The sequence below is a fragment of the Schistocerca nitens genome, chromosome 4 (genome assembly GCF_023898315.1).
Source record: "Schistocerca nitens isolate TAMUIC-IGC-003100 chromosome 4, iqSchNite1.1, whole genome shotgun sequence".
In the NCBI taxonomy this organism is placed as follows: Eukaryota; Metazoa; Arthropoda; class Insecta; order Orthoptera; family Acrididae; genus Schistocerca; species Schistocerca nitens.
In genome coordinates, this window is record NC_064617.1 from 94,474,083 (window position 1) to 94,486,840 (window position 12,758).

The 12,758-nt window shown below is 44.4% G+C and overlaps 1 protein-coding gene across 7 annotated transcripts in view; it reads left to right on the forward strand.

The window, feature by feature from the left end:
* LOC126251497 (cyclin-dependent kinase 11B) overlaps positions 1-12,758 on the forward strand; it is a 114,581-nt gene that overhangs the window by 38,957 nt on the left and 62,866 nt on the right. For all 7 annotated transcript variants that reach the window (XR_007545741.1, XR_007545742.1, XR_007545743.1 and 4 more), the window contains exon 3: positions 4,954-5,060. Coding sequence is in view for 1 of the 7 variants with exons in the window: in XM_049951969.1 (XP_049807926.1) it covers positions 4,954-5,060 (107 nt within the window). In the remaining 6 variants the exon portion in view is untranslated. The remainder of the gene's footprint in view (positions 1-4,953; positions 5,061-12,758) is intronic.

The window sequence follows — 12,758 nt, forward strand, 5'->3', positions numbered from 1 at the left end:
CCTCCAGTCTTCAAAATTTTCCTGAAGAGCAAGCCAATTGGGGAAAGGCGCTTTACATGGTGTATCGTGTCCATCGTGCATTGAGATCTTTAGCCCACTTTCTCATCGTCGCATTTCAGTCCCGCTCATTCTCCATCTCTTGGGCGAGGACACCTTCCTGGGTGCGTTTTCCACCATGCAGTGTCGATTTCTGCATCGACGATGACCATGGACTTCTTTGCACCTGATATCCAGCACGGTAGCCAGTCCATTGTGGTGGGGTGGCCATGTACCCTGTTGGGTGTAGCCCCCTGGCCATACAGGGATCGCTCTGCTGATGCCTGTGCCGTTAACTCCCCACGTATGCCAAGGGGTAGATGCCCAAATTGTTCCCCTCCGTGGCCACACCATGGGAGGAACGTCAGGCTAAGGATGGCAGCGGATCTTATTCACCCCAGTACCTTGTATGTTCGAGAGCTGATGGGGAATCTTTCATGATGACGAAGCCTCAAAAATGAGATCTGGGTCGGTCTTGATCAGAACAACATCCTCTTCCCAGTCACGGACGTTATTGCTTGTGATGAGCCGGGGGATCTTTCTGTAACCATCACACCCCATAAATATGGTCCAGGGTCTCATATTTCACAGGGACTTTCTTTTGCAGTCTTGATGATAAGCTGCGCGCCAATTTAGAGCAGCGAGGTGTACATTTCATCTGGCGGCTCCACCGGGGTCCGAGAGATAATCAGCTTGCCAGTGGTGCCTTCATCTTGGACTTTGAGGGTGATACATTGCCTGAGAAGGTCAAGGTGATGGTCTACCGCTGTGACTTCAACCCCTATATCCCTCCCCCAATGCGGTGCTTTAAGTGCTGCAAGTTCAGCCATATGTCTTCCCTCAGTACTTCCAGCGTCACATGTCGAGACTGTGGATGACCATCACATCCCAATACTCCATGTGCCCCGCCTCCCATCTGTGTCAACTGCGGAGAGTACCATTCGCCTTGCTCACCGGACTGCAGGATTCTCCAGAAAGAGAGAAAAATCATTGAGTACAAGACCCTGGACTGACTGACCTACACTGAGGCTAAGAGAAAACTTGAACGCCTGCATCCCATACGTGTGACATTGTGTTACGTCACCGCTACAAGAGTTCTGGCACCATCAGCTCCGCCAACCCCAGTCACCTTTCACAGCTGGAAGGCTACACCTGCCCCCTTGATGATGATGGTGGTGGTGGTGGTGGGGGGGGGGGGGACATTTCCCTCCCTGTTGCTCCCACACCACCTACTTCAGAAGCAACACCCCCCCCCCCCCCCCAACCATGAGGGACGTCCGTCCCCACTTCTAAGCCGGAGAAGCATAAGCCTTCTTTGGCTTCTCTCACTAGGAGGGGGTCCCTTGGGTCACTCCCTTCCCAGGTTTCTGCCAGTGGGAAAGATGACACCTGCCAGTGGCTGAAGAGCTCAAAAGCAGCTGGTCATAGGGCTTCACACTCATCCTCAGCCCTGGAGACTGAGCCAGTGAAGTCCTCCCAGACAGGAAACCCAAGGAGCAGCGAGAGAAATCCAAAAAGAAGACTCTTAAGACCAAAGAAATTGAGGTGGCACACACACCACCGCTACCTACAAACTCTGTGTCTGAGGAGGGGGTGGAGATTCTGGCGTCTGCTGAGGACCTAGATCTCGCCGGACCCTCAGACACAATGGATATAGACTGCTCAGGCAATAAGTTGGTGGCAGCAGGTGACTCTGAGGTGTAAACTGCCTCATTGAATGTTCCATGCCTTCTCAGTCTCATGACGACGTCATCCTCCAGTGGGATTGTGGCAGTTTCTTCCACCCCCTGGCTGAGCTACGGCAGCTGTGAAGCTTTACATCTGCTATCTGCATTGCCCTCGAGGAAACCTGGTTGCCGGCAATGCGGAGCCCTGGCCTCCTCCGCTTTAAGGGATATTGCAGGAACCGTAGTGACAATAAGCAAGTGTCAGATGGAGTTCGTGTTTATGTCCTAAACTCAGTCTGTTGTGACGCTGTGCCCCTTCAAACCCCTCTTGAAGCTATGGCTGTCAGAATAAGGACAACGCAGGAAATAACTGTCTGCAATGTATATCTTCCTACAGATGGTGCAGTACCTCTGGATGTATTAGCTGCACTGATTGATCAACTCCCTAAACCTTTCCTACTTTTGGGAGATTTTAATGCCCATAACCCCCTGTGGGGTGGCACTGTGCTTACTGGTCGAGGCAGAGATGTTGAAACTTTACTGCCTCTTAAATACTGGGGCTGCCACACATTTCATTGTGGCTCATGGTAATTACTCGGCCATTGATTTATCAATTTGCAGCCCAGGACTTCTCCCATATATCTATAGGAGAGAACATGACAACCTGTGTAGTAGTGACCACTTCCCCATCTTCCTGTAACTGCCCTGGTGTCAGGCCCATGGACACCTGCCCAGATGGGCTTTAAACAAGGCAGGCTGGGAAACTTGCACCACCTCTGCTGTCACCGTACCCACACGGTAACATCGATATGATGGTTAAGCAGGTCACAAAAACAATTGTTTCTCGGCAGAAAATGCGATCCCTCGCTCTAGAGGGTGCCCCTGGCGTAAGGCAGCCCCTTGGTGGTCGCTGGAAGTCACTGAAGCAATTAAGGAGTGTTGGCAAGCTCTACAGCGGTATAAGCGGCACTCTTCCCTGGAGCACCTCATAGCCTTTAAACGGGTACGTGCCCGCGTTCACCAACTTATCAAGTGATGGAAGCAGGAGTGTTGGTCGAGATACGTCTTGCACATTGCACAGATGGGCCTGATCGGATGCACAGCAGGCGGATGATTAAACTTCTCTCATCTGACTACAAGCGACATATCCTCATCATCTTCAGCCGGATCTGGTGCGATGGCATCTTCCCGTCGCAATGGCAGGAGAGCACCATCATTCCAGTGCTCAAACCCAGTAAAAACCTGCTTGATGTTGATAGCTATCGGCCCATCAGCCTCACCAATGTTCTTTGTGAGCTGCTGGAATGTACGATGTCGGTGGTTGGGTTGGGTCCTGGAGTCACGTGGCCTACTGGCTCCATGTTAGGGCGGCTCTCGCCAGGGTCGCTCTACCACTGGTAATCTCGTGTCCCTCAAGCCTGTCATCTGAACAGCCTTTTCCAGGCACCAACACCTGGTTGCCATATTTTTTGACTTATGTAAAGCATGGCAGGTTAATGCTGCGACAGAACAACCTAAGATGCCATGCTTATTGACCAAGTCACTGAATTGCCACACAAGATCTGGTCAGTTCTTAACCAAATAAGAACCAGCACAGGACGGCATGCCAACTCTTTGCAGATGTGCAAGAAAATAACTTCTCCTAGTTGTGACTGTGGGGCTGAGAATCAGACTATTTACCATGTGTGAGGGTGGTTTGAAAAGTTCTCGAAATTACCACGAGAGGTCAGCACTAGTGCAATGAGCTGTTCACTTGATATTCATTGGACTGTTGTTGCCTGTAAACACGTGCCACGTCGGTGCTCTTAGAAGAAAGCTTTTTCGGTGATGTGGCTCTATTGTTGTTCCTGCCTAGTGATTTTAGAAGATGGAAAAAATCGAGATTCAAGCAGTGATTAAGTACTTCGTAAAGAAAGGTATGAAAGGAAAGGACATTCATACCGATTTCCAGAATACACTGGGGGACTCTGCTCCTTCATATTCAACTGTTGCCAAGAGAGCAAAAGAATTTAAATTTGGTCAGGAGAGCTTAAGATGATGATCCGTGCAGTGGTCTGCCAAGATGTGTCACTACTCCAGAAATCATTGCAAAAGCACACAAAATGGTCATGGAGGATTGCTGATTGAAAGTGTGTGAAATTGTTAACACTTGCCAGATGTCATCTGAAAGGGTATATCACATTTTAACTGAAGAATCAGAAATGAAAAAATTATCTGCAAGATGGGTGCTGTGACTCTTGATGCGTGCCCACACACATGTACTGTCGCCATGGCAGAATTACATGAACTAAGGCATGAATTGTTGCCACACCCACCTTATTCACCTGATACGGCTCTGTCAGACTTCCATCTCTTACCAAAACTGAAAATTATTCATGGTGGACAAAGATTCACTTCAAACGAATAATTGATAGCTGGAGTTGATAACTATTTTGCAGGTCTGGAGGAAGCTCATTTTCAATATGGGATCAAGGCACTGGAACATCATTTGACCAAGTGCATTAGTCTACAAGGAGACTACATTAAAAAATAAAAAAGTTTCAGTGATGTAACTTTTCAAACCACCCTCATAATTTGAGAAAGTCTTCTGAGAGCGTTCCTTGGAGATCCAATCGAGTTCTTGGTCATACTGGAGGTATAGATTATATTTGTGACCTAGATATTAATTTTTAGTTTTAGATAGTTGTAATCTCATTTTTATGATGTTGTCATACAGTAAATAAATAAATAAATAAAATAATAATTATGAAAGGTTTGGAAAATATACATATAAAATATCCTCATTGGACTAAAAACTTTTTCCAGTCATAATCTCCTTTGGGTGCAGAAATGGTTGAAAAAACCGAGGGTTGACAACTCTGGCACAAGTCATGCTTTAATCCTTTTTTTTTTTCTGATTGACATAAGACCATTGTGGGCAAATGCATTGTCTGAGAAAAGATGATTTTTTTAAGGAGTGAGAGGGGGCAGTTGTTAGGAGGAAGGGAGAGAATGCTTTCTCGTCCACTAGGTAAAGCCAAGCTGAGAAACATGCCTCTCATAGTCCTCAAGACTTCTATACTTCAGTTTTGTATAAATTAGTTTACCTAACACACCCATAACAACAGTTTCGTATTTATACAATTTACAGTTTTAAGTGGTACCTTTTGTAATATTAAATAAAAGCTGTGTAACTTAAGTCATGTGAAAAGTTGCATACCTTTCTGAGAATTCTCCAGCTTATAATGTCTAACATATACATTTGTTTAAGGTTCATCCTAACAAGTCTGATGCGTCATCGAGGAGAAAAACCCATCACAGATCAAGGGAGCACAGGGAGCGTAGAGAAGAGCGAATTAGAGAGAAACATCATCACAGGTACAGTTTAACCTTTTTTGGAAGACTAAAATGTCTGTAGTGTCACCGGTTTTTCTAATAAAAGTTGTTGATTCTCCAACAAAATGATTGATCACCTTACTTTATCCATTTTAGTTTTACCCAGATGTGCTGGTCTTTCAAAATGGTTTTCAATCCGTGTTAAAATTTTATTATACTGATACCTCGCAGTATAAACATTTTCCATTGTTTGTCTGTGGTGTTATGCATATCATGAAGAGACATGAAAAAACTTAATAGTTTGAAGTGATTGTATCATGCATTTAAGTTGCATCCTTGAGATTTGTTTCTTTTCAAATTTTTGATGCATGGTGATTCACATATACAAGATAAAATTATGATTTCTGAAGTTTTCTTAGTGTTATTGATTCATCAAATTGTATTTCGTGTGTCCAGACTGTAGTTATGTCTAAGACTATTCCTCATATTGCCTGATAAATGCTGCTAAGTTAGTTCTCAGTACCAGAAAATTGGAAACACCAACTTTCTGGATATTTAGAAAATTATCTTCTCCATATAAATTATAAAATAATTTTGCTGCCATACTTTTAAAGTGGAACAACTAAAGAGTGGGTGCATAATTGTATTATGGAAGGCTGGCTTATGTAGTCATACAGCTGATTTTAAAATGTGTGAGAAATGTTCTGCAACTTTTGGCTCCGAGAAGTTGAGTAACAATCAGTTGTTTGTGTTCAGACATGTCTGAATACATGCTGTAGTGAAATGCTAAAGTTTCTTTTAATACTTTTGCAGTTAGTGCTGATTAGTTAGCATCAAAAGCTATCACAATCACGTTAGAAAATAGTAAAAAGGCAAACAATTTTATTGAGGAGTAATGGAGCCTTGTGGAAATGCCATCAGTGTTTGGATAAGACAATCGCCCTACCACTCTCAGATAGTTGAAAAGGTTATTTCAACTTCAGGACAATTTCTCACCAAGGTTTGTTCACTTCATTGATCACTGAAGGGACATTTTTTGAGTTGAGTATACTGTTAGCATTGAGTTGTCAATACACACACACAGAAGAAAGAAAACTTGCTATCTTATATAGATATCCTTAGACATCTAGAGTAAAACACGCACAGAAAAAAAAAAAAAAACACCACACCTATGCCCCAACATGGTGATGTTTGGATTAACTGTCCAATGCTATTTTTCGGCAGGTAGACTGGTTGTGGTTTGGGTGGAGTGGGTAGAGGAAAAGGGAGGCAGGGAGAGGGACCGGTGATGGGTGGCTAGCAGCTCAGAGGGAGGTGGTCGGTTCGCTGGCTACGAACACAGGAGGGAGGTGTGGCGGGGATAAGAGCTGGCACAATTGTGGCAGCCAGTGGGAAGTGGCACAAGCTGAAGGCAACATGGGGACAAAGGAAGGGGAAACTGAAACTTTCTGACAGATTAAAACTGTGTGCCGGACCGAGACTCGAACTCGGGACCTTTGCCTTTCGCGGGCAAGTGCTCTGCCAAGCTGTGAGGATGGGTAGTGAGTCGTGCTTGGGTTGCTTAGTTGGTAGAGCACTTGCCTGCGAAAGGCAAAGGTCCCGAGTTCGAGTCTCGGTCCGGCACACAGTTTTAATCTGCCAGAAAGTTTCATATCAGCGCACACTCTGCTGCAGAGTGAAAAATCTCATTCTGGAAGGGGAAACTGCTAGGTGGGGGGTGTGAGGACAATAGGTTACCTGAGATAGAAGCCAGGATGATTACGGGAACAGAGCATGTGTTATAAGAGTAACACTCGTCTGTGTAGTTCAGAGAGAAACGGGGGGGAAGGTCCTGATAGCTCGGGTTGTGAAGCAGCCATAGAAATTAGGCATTTTGTGTTCAGCTGCATGTTGTGCAACTAGGTGGTCAACTTTGTTCTTGGCCACAGTTTGGCAATGGCCATTCGTCCTTGTGGACAGCTGGTTGGCAGTTATACTGACATAAAAAGCTATACAAAGACGGTACTTGATATGGCTAGGATTGGAATAGGAAGTGCTGTGTGGGTGGATTGGGCTGATCTTGCACGTTGGTCTGCCAAAGGGATCACATTCCTGTGGCAAGAGGTTGGGAATGGGAGTGGCATAGAGATGGACTAGGGTGTTTTGTAAGTTGGTTGGGCGATGGAACACCAATTTAGGAAGGATGGGCAGGATGTCCCTTGTCAACCCCTCACACAATCTTGCCTAGCTGATCTCTTCTACTTACCACAGCTTCCAAAACTTGCTCCCAGCACTCCACAAAACTGAGAACCCATGCAGATCCAAAATGCTGTTGTTAACTCTCCACCAGAAACCTCAGTCTTCTAGAAGTTTCAGTCATATCCACAGGCCTAACCTTCAGCCCTGCACCCAATCTTAGCCATGTTGGATTTGTCAGAGACTTACTCTCCTTCTCCCGATCCCTACGATGGATACGCTTCTTTGCCATCAATCCCCCAGCCAAAGCCAACCTAATCCCAACAATTAATGTTGCCTCTCCCAGTTCATACCACCATTTAACAGCGACCCTCCTCTCCTTCAAACTAACCTTGCCCTAATTAGCTTCCAGGAATTCCTTACCTCCATTTTTTTAAAATTTTATTAACCTTCAAAATAAATAAGATGACCTGCCATAGTACCAGCATTTTCAAATTGTTCTGAGCTGTGTTACCATGCAAATTACGTGCTACAAAAACCAAATTGCAATTTAACCACAGCTACTCAAAGGAGATAGGAACCTAGGGATCTTTGCTGATGCACAAACTCGTGGTTGGTACATAATTTTAATGTCAACTTCTGAACAAATTTCTTTATTACATAGTTACAAATCAGATAACAGTATGAAAATTTAATTCAGACCTTTGTCCCCTTAAGAAAATATGCAACTGACTTTAACCAGAAAAACTGTGTGATTGGATCATGGATTAACATAACAAACAGTATTTTAAAAGTAATAATTAGATCTGATTGCAAAAGGATTACAGACAGTCACCACCATAAGCAGACTATCAAGTTCATTGCTATCGTAACCAAAATTTACACAACACTAATGATTCAGCTTGAGTTACTTAAGAAAAGGTATCATCCATCCTGGCGGACAGGCCAGATAATTAACTAAAGGACGAAAGTGCAGCTTATACACGGTGGTACTCAGAACAAACGAGTAGAAAGCAACCGCCAAACAATTTCGAAGATGATCAGGCTGCAAGCCAGAGCAGAAAACATGCCAAACACACGCACAATCTCAGCCTGCCCTCCAAGGCGACGAACCCCAGCTGCCGCACATACCAGACTTTTTCTTTAACAGCAAATAATTCACGTGGCAGATAAATGCAACTCGTGATTCACCCTTTTCAAGACCATGCAAGGCTTATTAACTATGTGACTATCTGTAACATAACTGAAAACCAAACTGAGACATCTACCGAATAAAAGAACAATTAAAATTACGCTGAGTTGACAAAAGCTGTGTCCTTCATATTAAAAAAAGTCTAAAACCAAAACTGAGCAAAGAGTGAGCACACTAATTAACATACTACATCAAATTAATACTGCAAGGAACCTTTAAAACAGGCAGTAAAACTCTAGACTTCGCAAGTTCAGTATAACACTTAACTGATCTCCGGCAGGTACAGCATGTCACCATAAGTTTCCCAAATCTTCACAGGTTAGCAGCAGAAAATGAATCATACGTAACTTAATGCTTCCAGTTACACGATGAGGAGATGTCCAGTATGAGATGATGGACCCACCACCAGTTCACACACAAACGCGGTGACTACCTAGCTCCGTACAACCGGCGCGCGGCAAAACGGCATGGATGGCGAGGCCCAGGCACAGTGGATAGAGACGAGGGCCTGTTTTCAAAACATGTTGCCTCATTGAATGCCGACCGGAGAGAGAGCCCGGTCACACGCCAAGCCGGAAAACCAAAGCAGAACAGTCAGAGATACAAGAGCAGACGAGTGTCGATATCAGCGACACAAGTGGCGCCTAAATAGCGCCAGTCGCCGCAGCTCATGTTTCGTCAGAGGAAAACTTAAAAGAGTCCCCGATCTAGAGGAAACCTACCTAGCCCCCCCCCCCCCCCCCACTCCCCACCCACCATCTGGTTCAGACTCATTAGCAATATCTTTGTGATATGGATTCAGGGCCAAAACACCCTATTTACATTTCATCATAACCTCATCACCATCTATCCCATGTGCTTCATGTGGTCCTAGAAGTTGACCTCCACACCTCTGATGGCCCCATCCATATTTGTGTCCACATTAAACCCATGAACCATGAACAGTACCTGCATTGCGACAGTTACCATCCCTTCCACACCAAAGAATCCCTCCCATACATTCTAGCCAGATGTCATAAATTCAGTGACGAGAACTTCCTTGCCCAGTAGTCTGAGGGCCTCACAAAGACCTTCACAGATGAGCAGTACCACCCACACACCTCGCCTTCCCCCTCTCACTTGCCCCACCCCACCCGCAAACCTAGTCCACAAACAGATTTTCTGTGCCATATCCTCACACACATCCAATCCTCCCACCATCCCTAAGAATCACATACAAAGGAGCAGCCACTTCATTATCCTGGGCTTGAACAGCTGAACCACATCCTCCATCAGGGCTTGAATTATCTCTCATCCTGTCTTGAAATGAGGGAGGTCCTACCCAAGATCCTTTCTACCCCTTACCCCTAATAAAGTGGTGTTCTGTAACTCGCACAACCTACACAAAATCCTAGTCCATCCCTATACCACTTCCACTCACAACCCAGGGATCATATCCCTGTGGCAGACCATGATGCAAGACCTGCCCAATCCACCCATCCAGCAGCTCCTGCTCCAGTCCTGTCACAAGATTATCCTACCAATCCTGTCACAGATTTATCCTAACCCATCAGAAGCCAGGCTGCCTGTGAAAACAGCCATGTCATATACCCACTCTGCAGCAGACAATGCACAGCTTTTTATTTCAGTATGACTACCAAACAGCTGTTCACCAGGATGAACGACCACCGCCAAGCTATTGCCAAAAACATAGTTGACCACCCAGTGGCACAACATGCAGCTGATAACAGTGTGCTCAATTTCAGTGGCTGCTTCACAATCTGAGCCATGTAGATCCTTCCCTCACCAGCTTCTCTGAACTACTCAGATAGGAGTTACCTTACAACACACGTCAGGTAACCCAAACCCACACACCCTCCACTCAAGTTTCCCCTTGCTCTGTCCTGTCACCTCCTCTCAATTCACGTCCCCACACTGTTTGGAAATGGTGGTTATTGATCACGATATCTTCATTCAAACGAACCTAGTTACTCCCATCAGCCACCATGCCAAGTAGATCTTGGCAGGATGGGAGATATGGCACGAATTGTTCAAACTTTTACACGTTTACCAGTTCAAATCTGCTGAGTAGAGTGCCTTGGTGTCAAGAAGATTAACCACTACTGGACGGCCAACATCATGCCTGCATCATTTTTTCTCCACAAACATTTTTTCGTAATGTGTAAATCATGGGAAAATTATAAATATGTTGATGCAAAATCAGGTGCAAATTAACATTGTGGGCATAGAAAATTTGATGGGACCAATCAAAAATGTCGTAAACAGCCGGAAAACGTTAATTACGGGAACATAAAAGTTTAGTTATGCTGTATATTTGTGTTATGTGGGTTATGTAGAAGGGAAAAGGAAGCGAGGAAGGAAGAGATTTCAGATACTGGATGATGTGATGGGCGGTACAACATACAGCAGCCTTAAGAAGGAAGAAATGGATCACAGAAAATGGAGAGGTAAAGGACCTGATAATGTAGCAGAAAACTGATGATGATGATGCTGCTGCTGCTGATGATGATGACTGTATATCTACCAGCCCTCCCTACCACATTCCTATCCATCAAATCGGTTGCCTCCTTCCGAGCCACTAGCCACTCACCCCCAATCCCTCTCGCTGCCTCCCACCTCCCTTTCCCTCCATGCACCCCACCAACAATACCCTCACCACAACTAGGCCACATGCCTCTAAAAATAGCATTTGCTCTGTTATTCCAGCCAGCACCATGCAGGGGCCTAGGTGTGTGTGTGTGTGTGTGTGTGTGTGTGTGTGTGTGTGTGTGTGTGTGTGTGTGTGTTTTACTCTAGCTTGTCAAACGATAACTTCAAAAGCTAGAAAGCTTTCTTTCTTCTGTATGTGCCTGTCGACAACTCAACTCTTCTGCTTTTCAGTGAGTGGTCTCCTTTGATCCAAAAGTAATTTGCTGTAATACTTTGGTGAACCAACCATGTCACGAAACAAGATGAATATGTTAATAGATGATGGTGCCGCATATGTAGCTTTGGCTATTATCCCAGTTTCTCGAAAAAAAAAAATTAGTTAAATGAAAATGAATTACCAGATTTCCTCAGTACGATTAATGGAGTGCTTTCAGTTATTAAGCCAAGTTGCTGTTTCTAGTTTTCTATGTGATATTACATGTAATAACTGCCTGTTAGTTGGTGTCCATCCAGCAAGTACATCTAATAACACATCTCTGTTTACGACAGACATTTTTTGTTTACTTATATACTTGCAACTGGTGTACATAACTGCATTATGAAGCATTACAAGGCACTTGTAAGGGTAGTGCAAAGTGCACAGTTTATCAGTTTTCTTGGAATGTTTGCTATGCAGTAAGAAAACCAAACTGTTATCAACAAGTGACAGAAGTGATTCTTCACTTTCTCCCTGTGTATTTGATGTGTTGTATCAACAGCAAACATCTCGTGTATGAGAAACTTTTTGAAGAATTTCAGTAAGAAGTGGAGGGCACACTGTTAGTTCAGTAACAAAGAGGAGCAGTCTCATGACCAACAAAGGAGACATTTCACAGACTGTGGTGGAGCTTTTGCTCGAGTCATTACCACTGCAGACCAGGATATGGCTTTCTGTCTTTCCCAAATGATTGTTGTTAGGGGGTCTTTCCCAAATGATTGTTGTTAGGGGCAGTTCGGACTTCATTTCCATCATTGAATAGGTTTGCTCCTTGTCTATCCCTGGTGGATATGACATTGTTGCACTTGACATGACATTATGTTAAAACAAAATCCATTACAGCATTTTACAGCACTGTAACAGGAATGCCAAGGATATACTCCTTGAACATTTTAATTTAATATAGGACCATTTTTCTATATCTGAAAGGAAGCTATTTTAATCCCTGTCCTTTTGATTGGGAAGGTTACATTCACCAGCCATGTGGGCAAAGCTGTGGAGCAGGTAGTCAGCTTCCGTCATGTCTGGATATTAGAGTCCAGGCAACTCCTTTGTCGCTATCATTGTGGGTCCAGGAGGGATACTCCAACACTGATAACCTACCACTGCAAAGGCGGCTTTAAAATAGAACATCTGTGCAAGCAGCACTTAGTAGTCAAAGCCAGCTGGTGACAGTAAAAGCGAACAGTTACAAAGATTGGACGATTCAAACTTACCAGTCTCCCTAGAGGACTTAGTTCCCCCTCACATGACTTCTGCTCCCACAGGAGGATTCTCCTTTTGTAGTGTTTGTGGCATTCAAGTTTCAGTAAGCTATACCTTCACAGGGTATGCTTTATATTTTGACAAGAGGGGTATGTTTTATATTCTGACAAGAGGATGGCAACAAACATAAGTTGGGCCTAGCTTTTACTTTAGCTGAGAATAAGAAAAGTGTGAAAAACTTATCAAGTTGCTATGCACCATA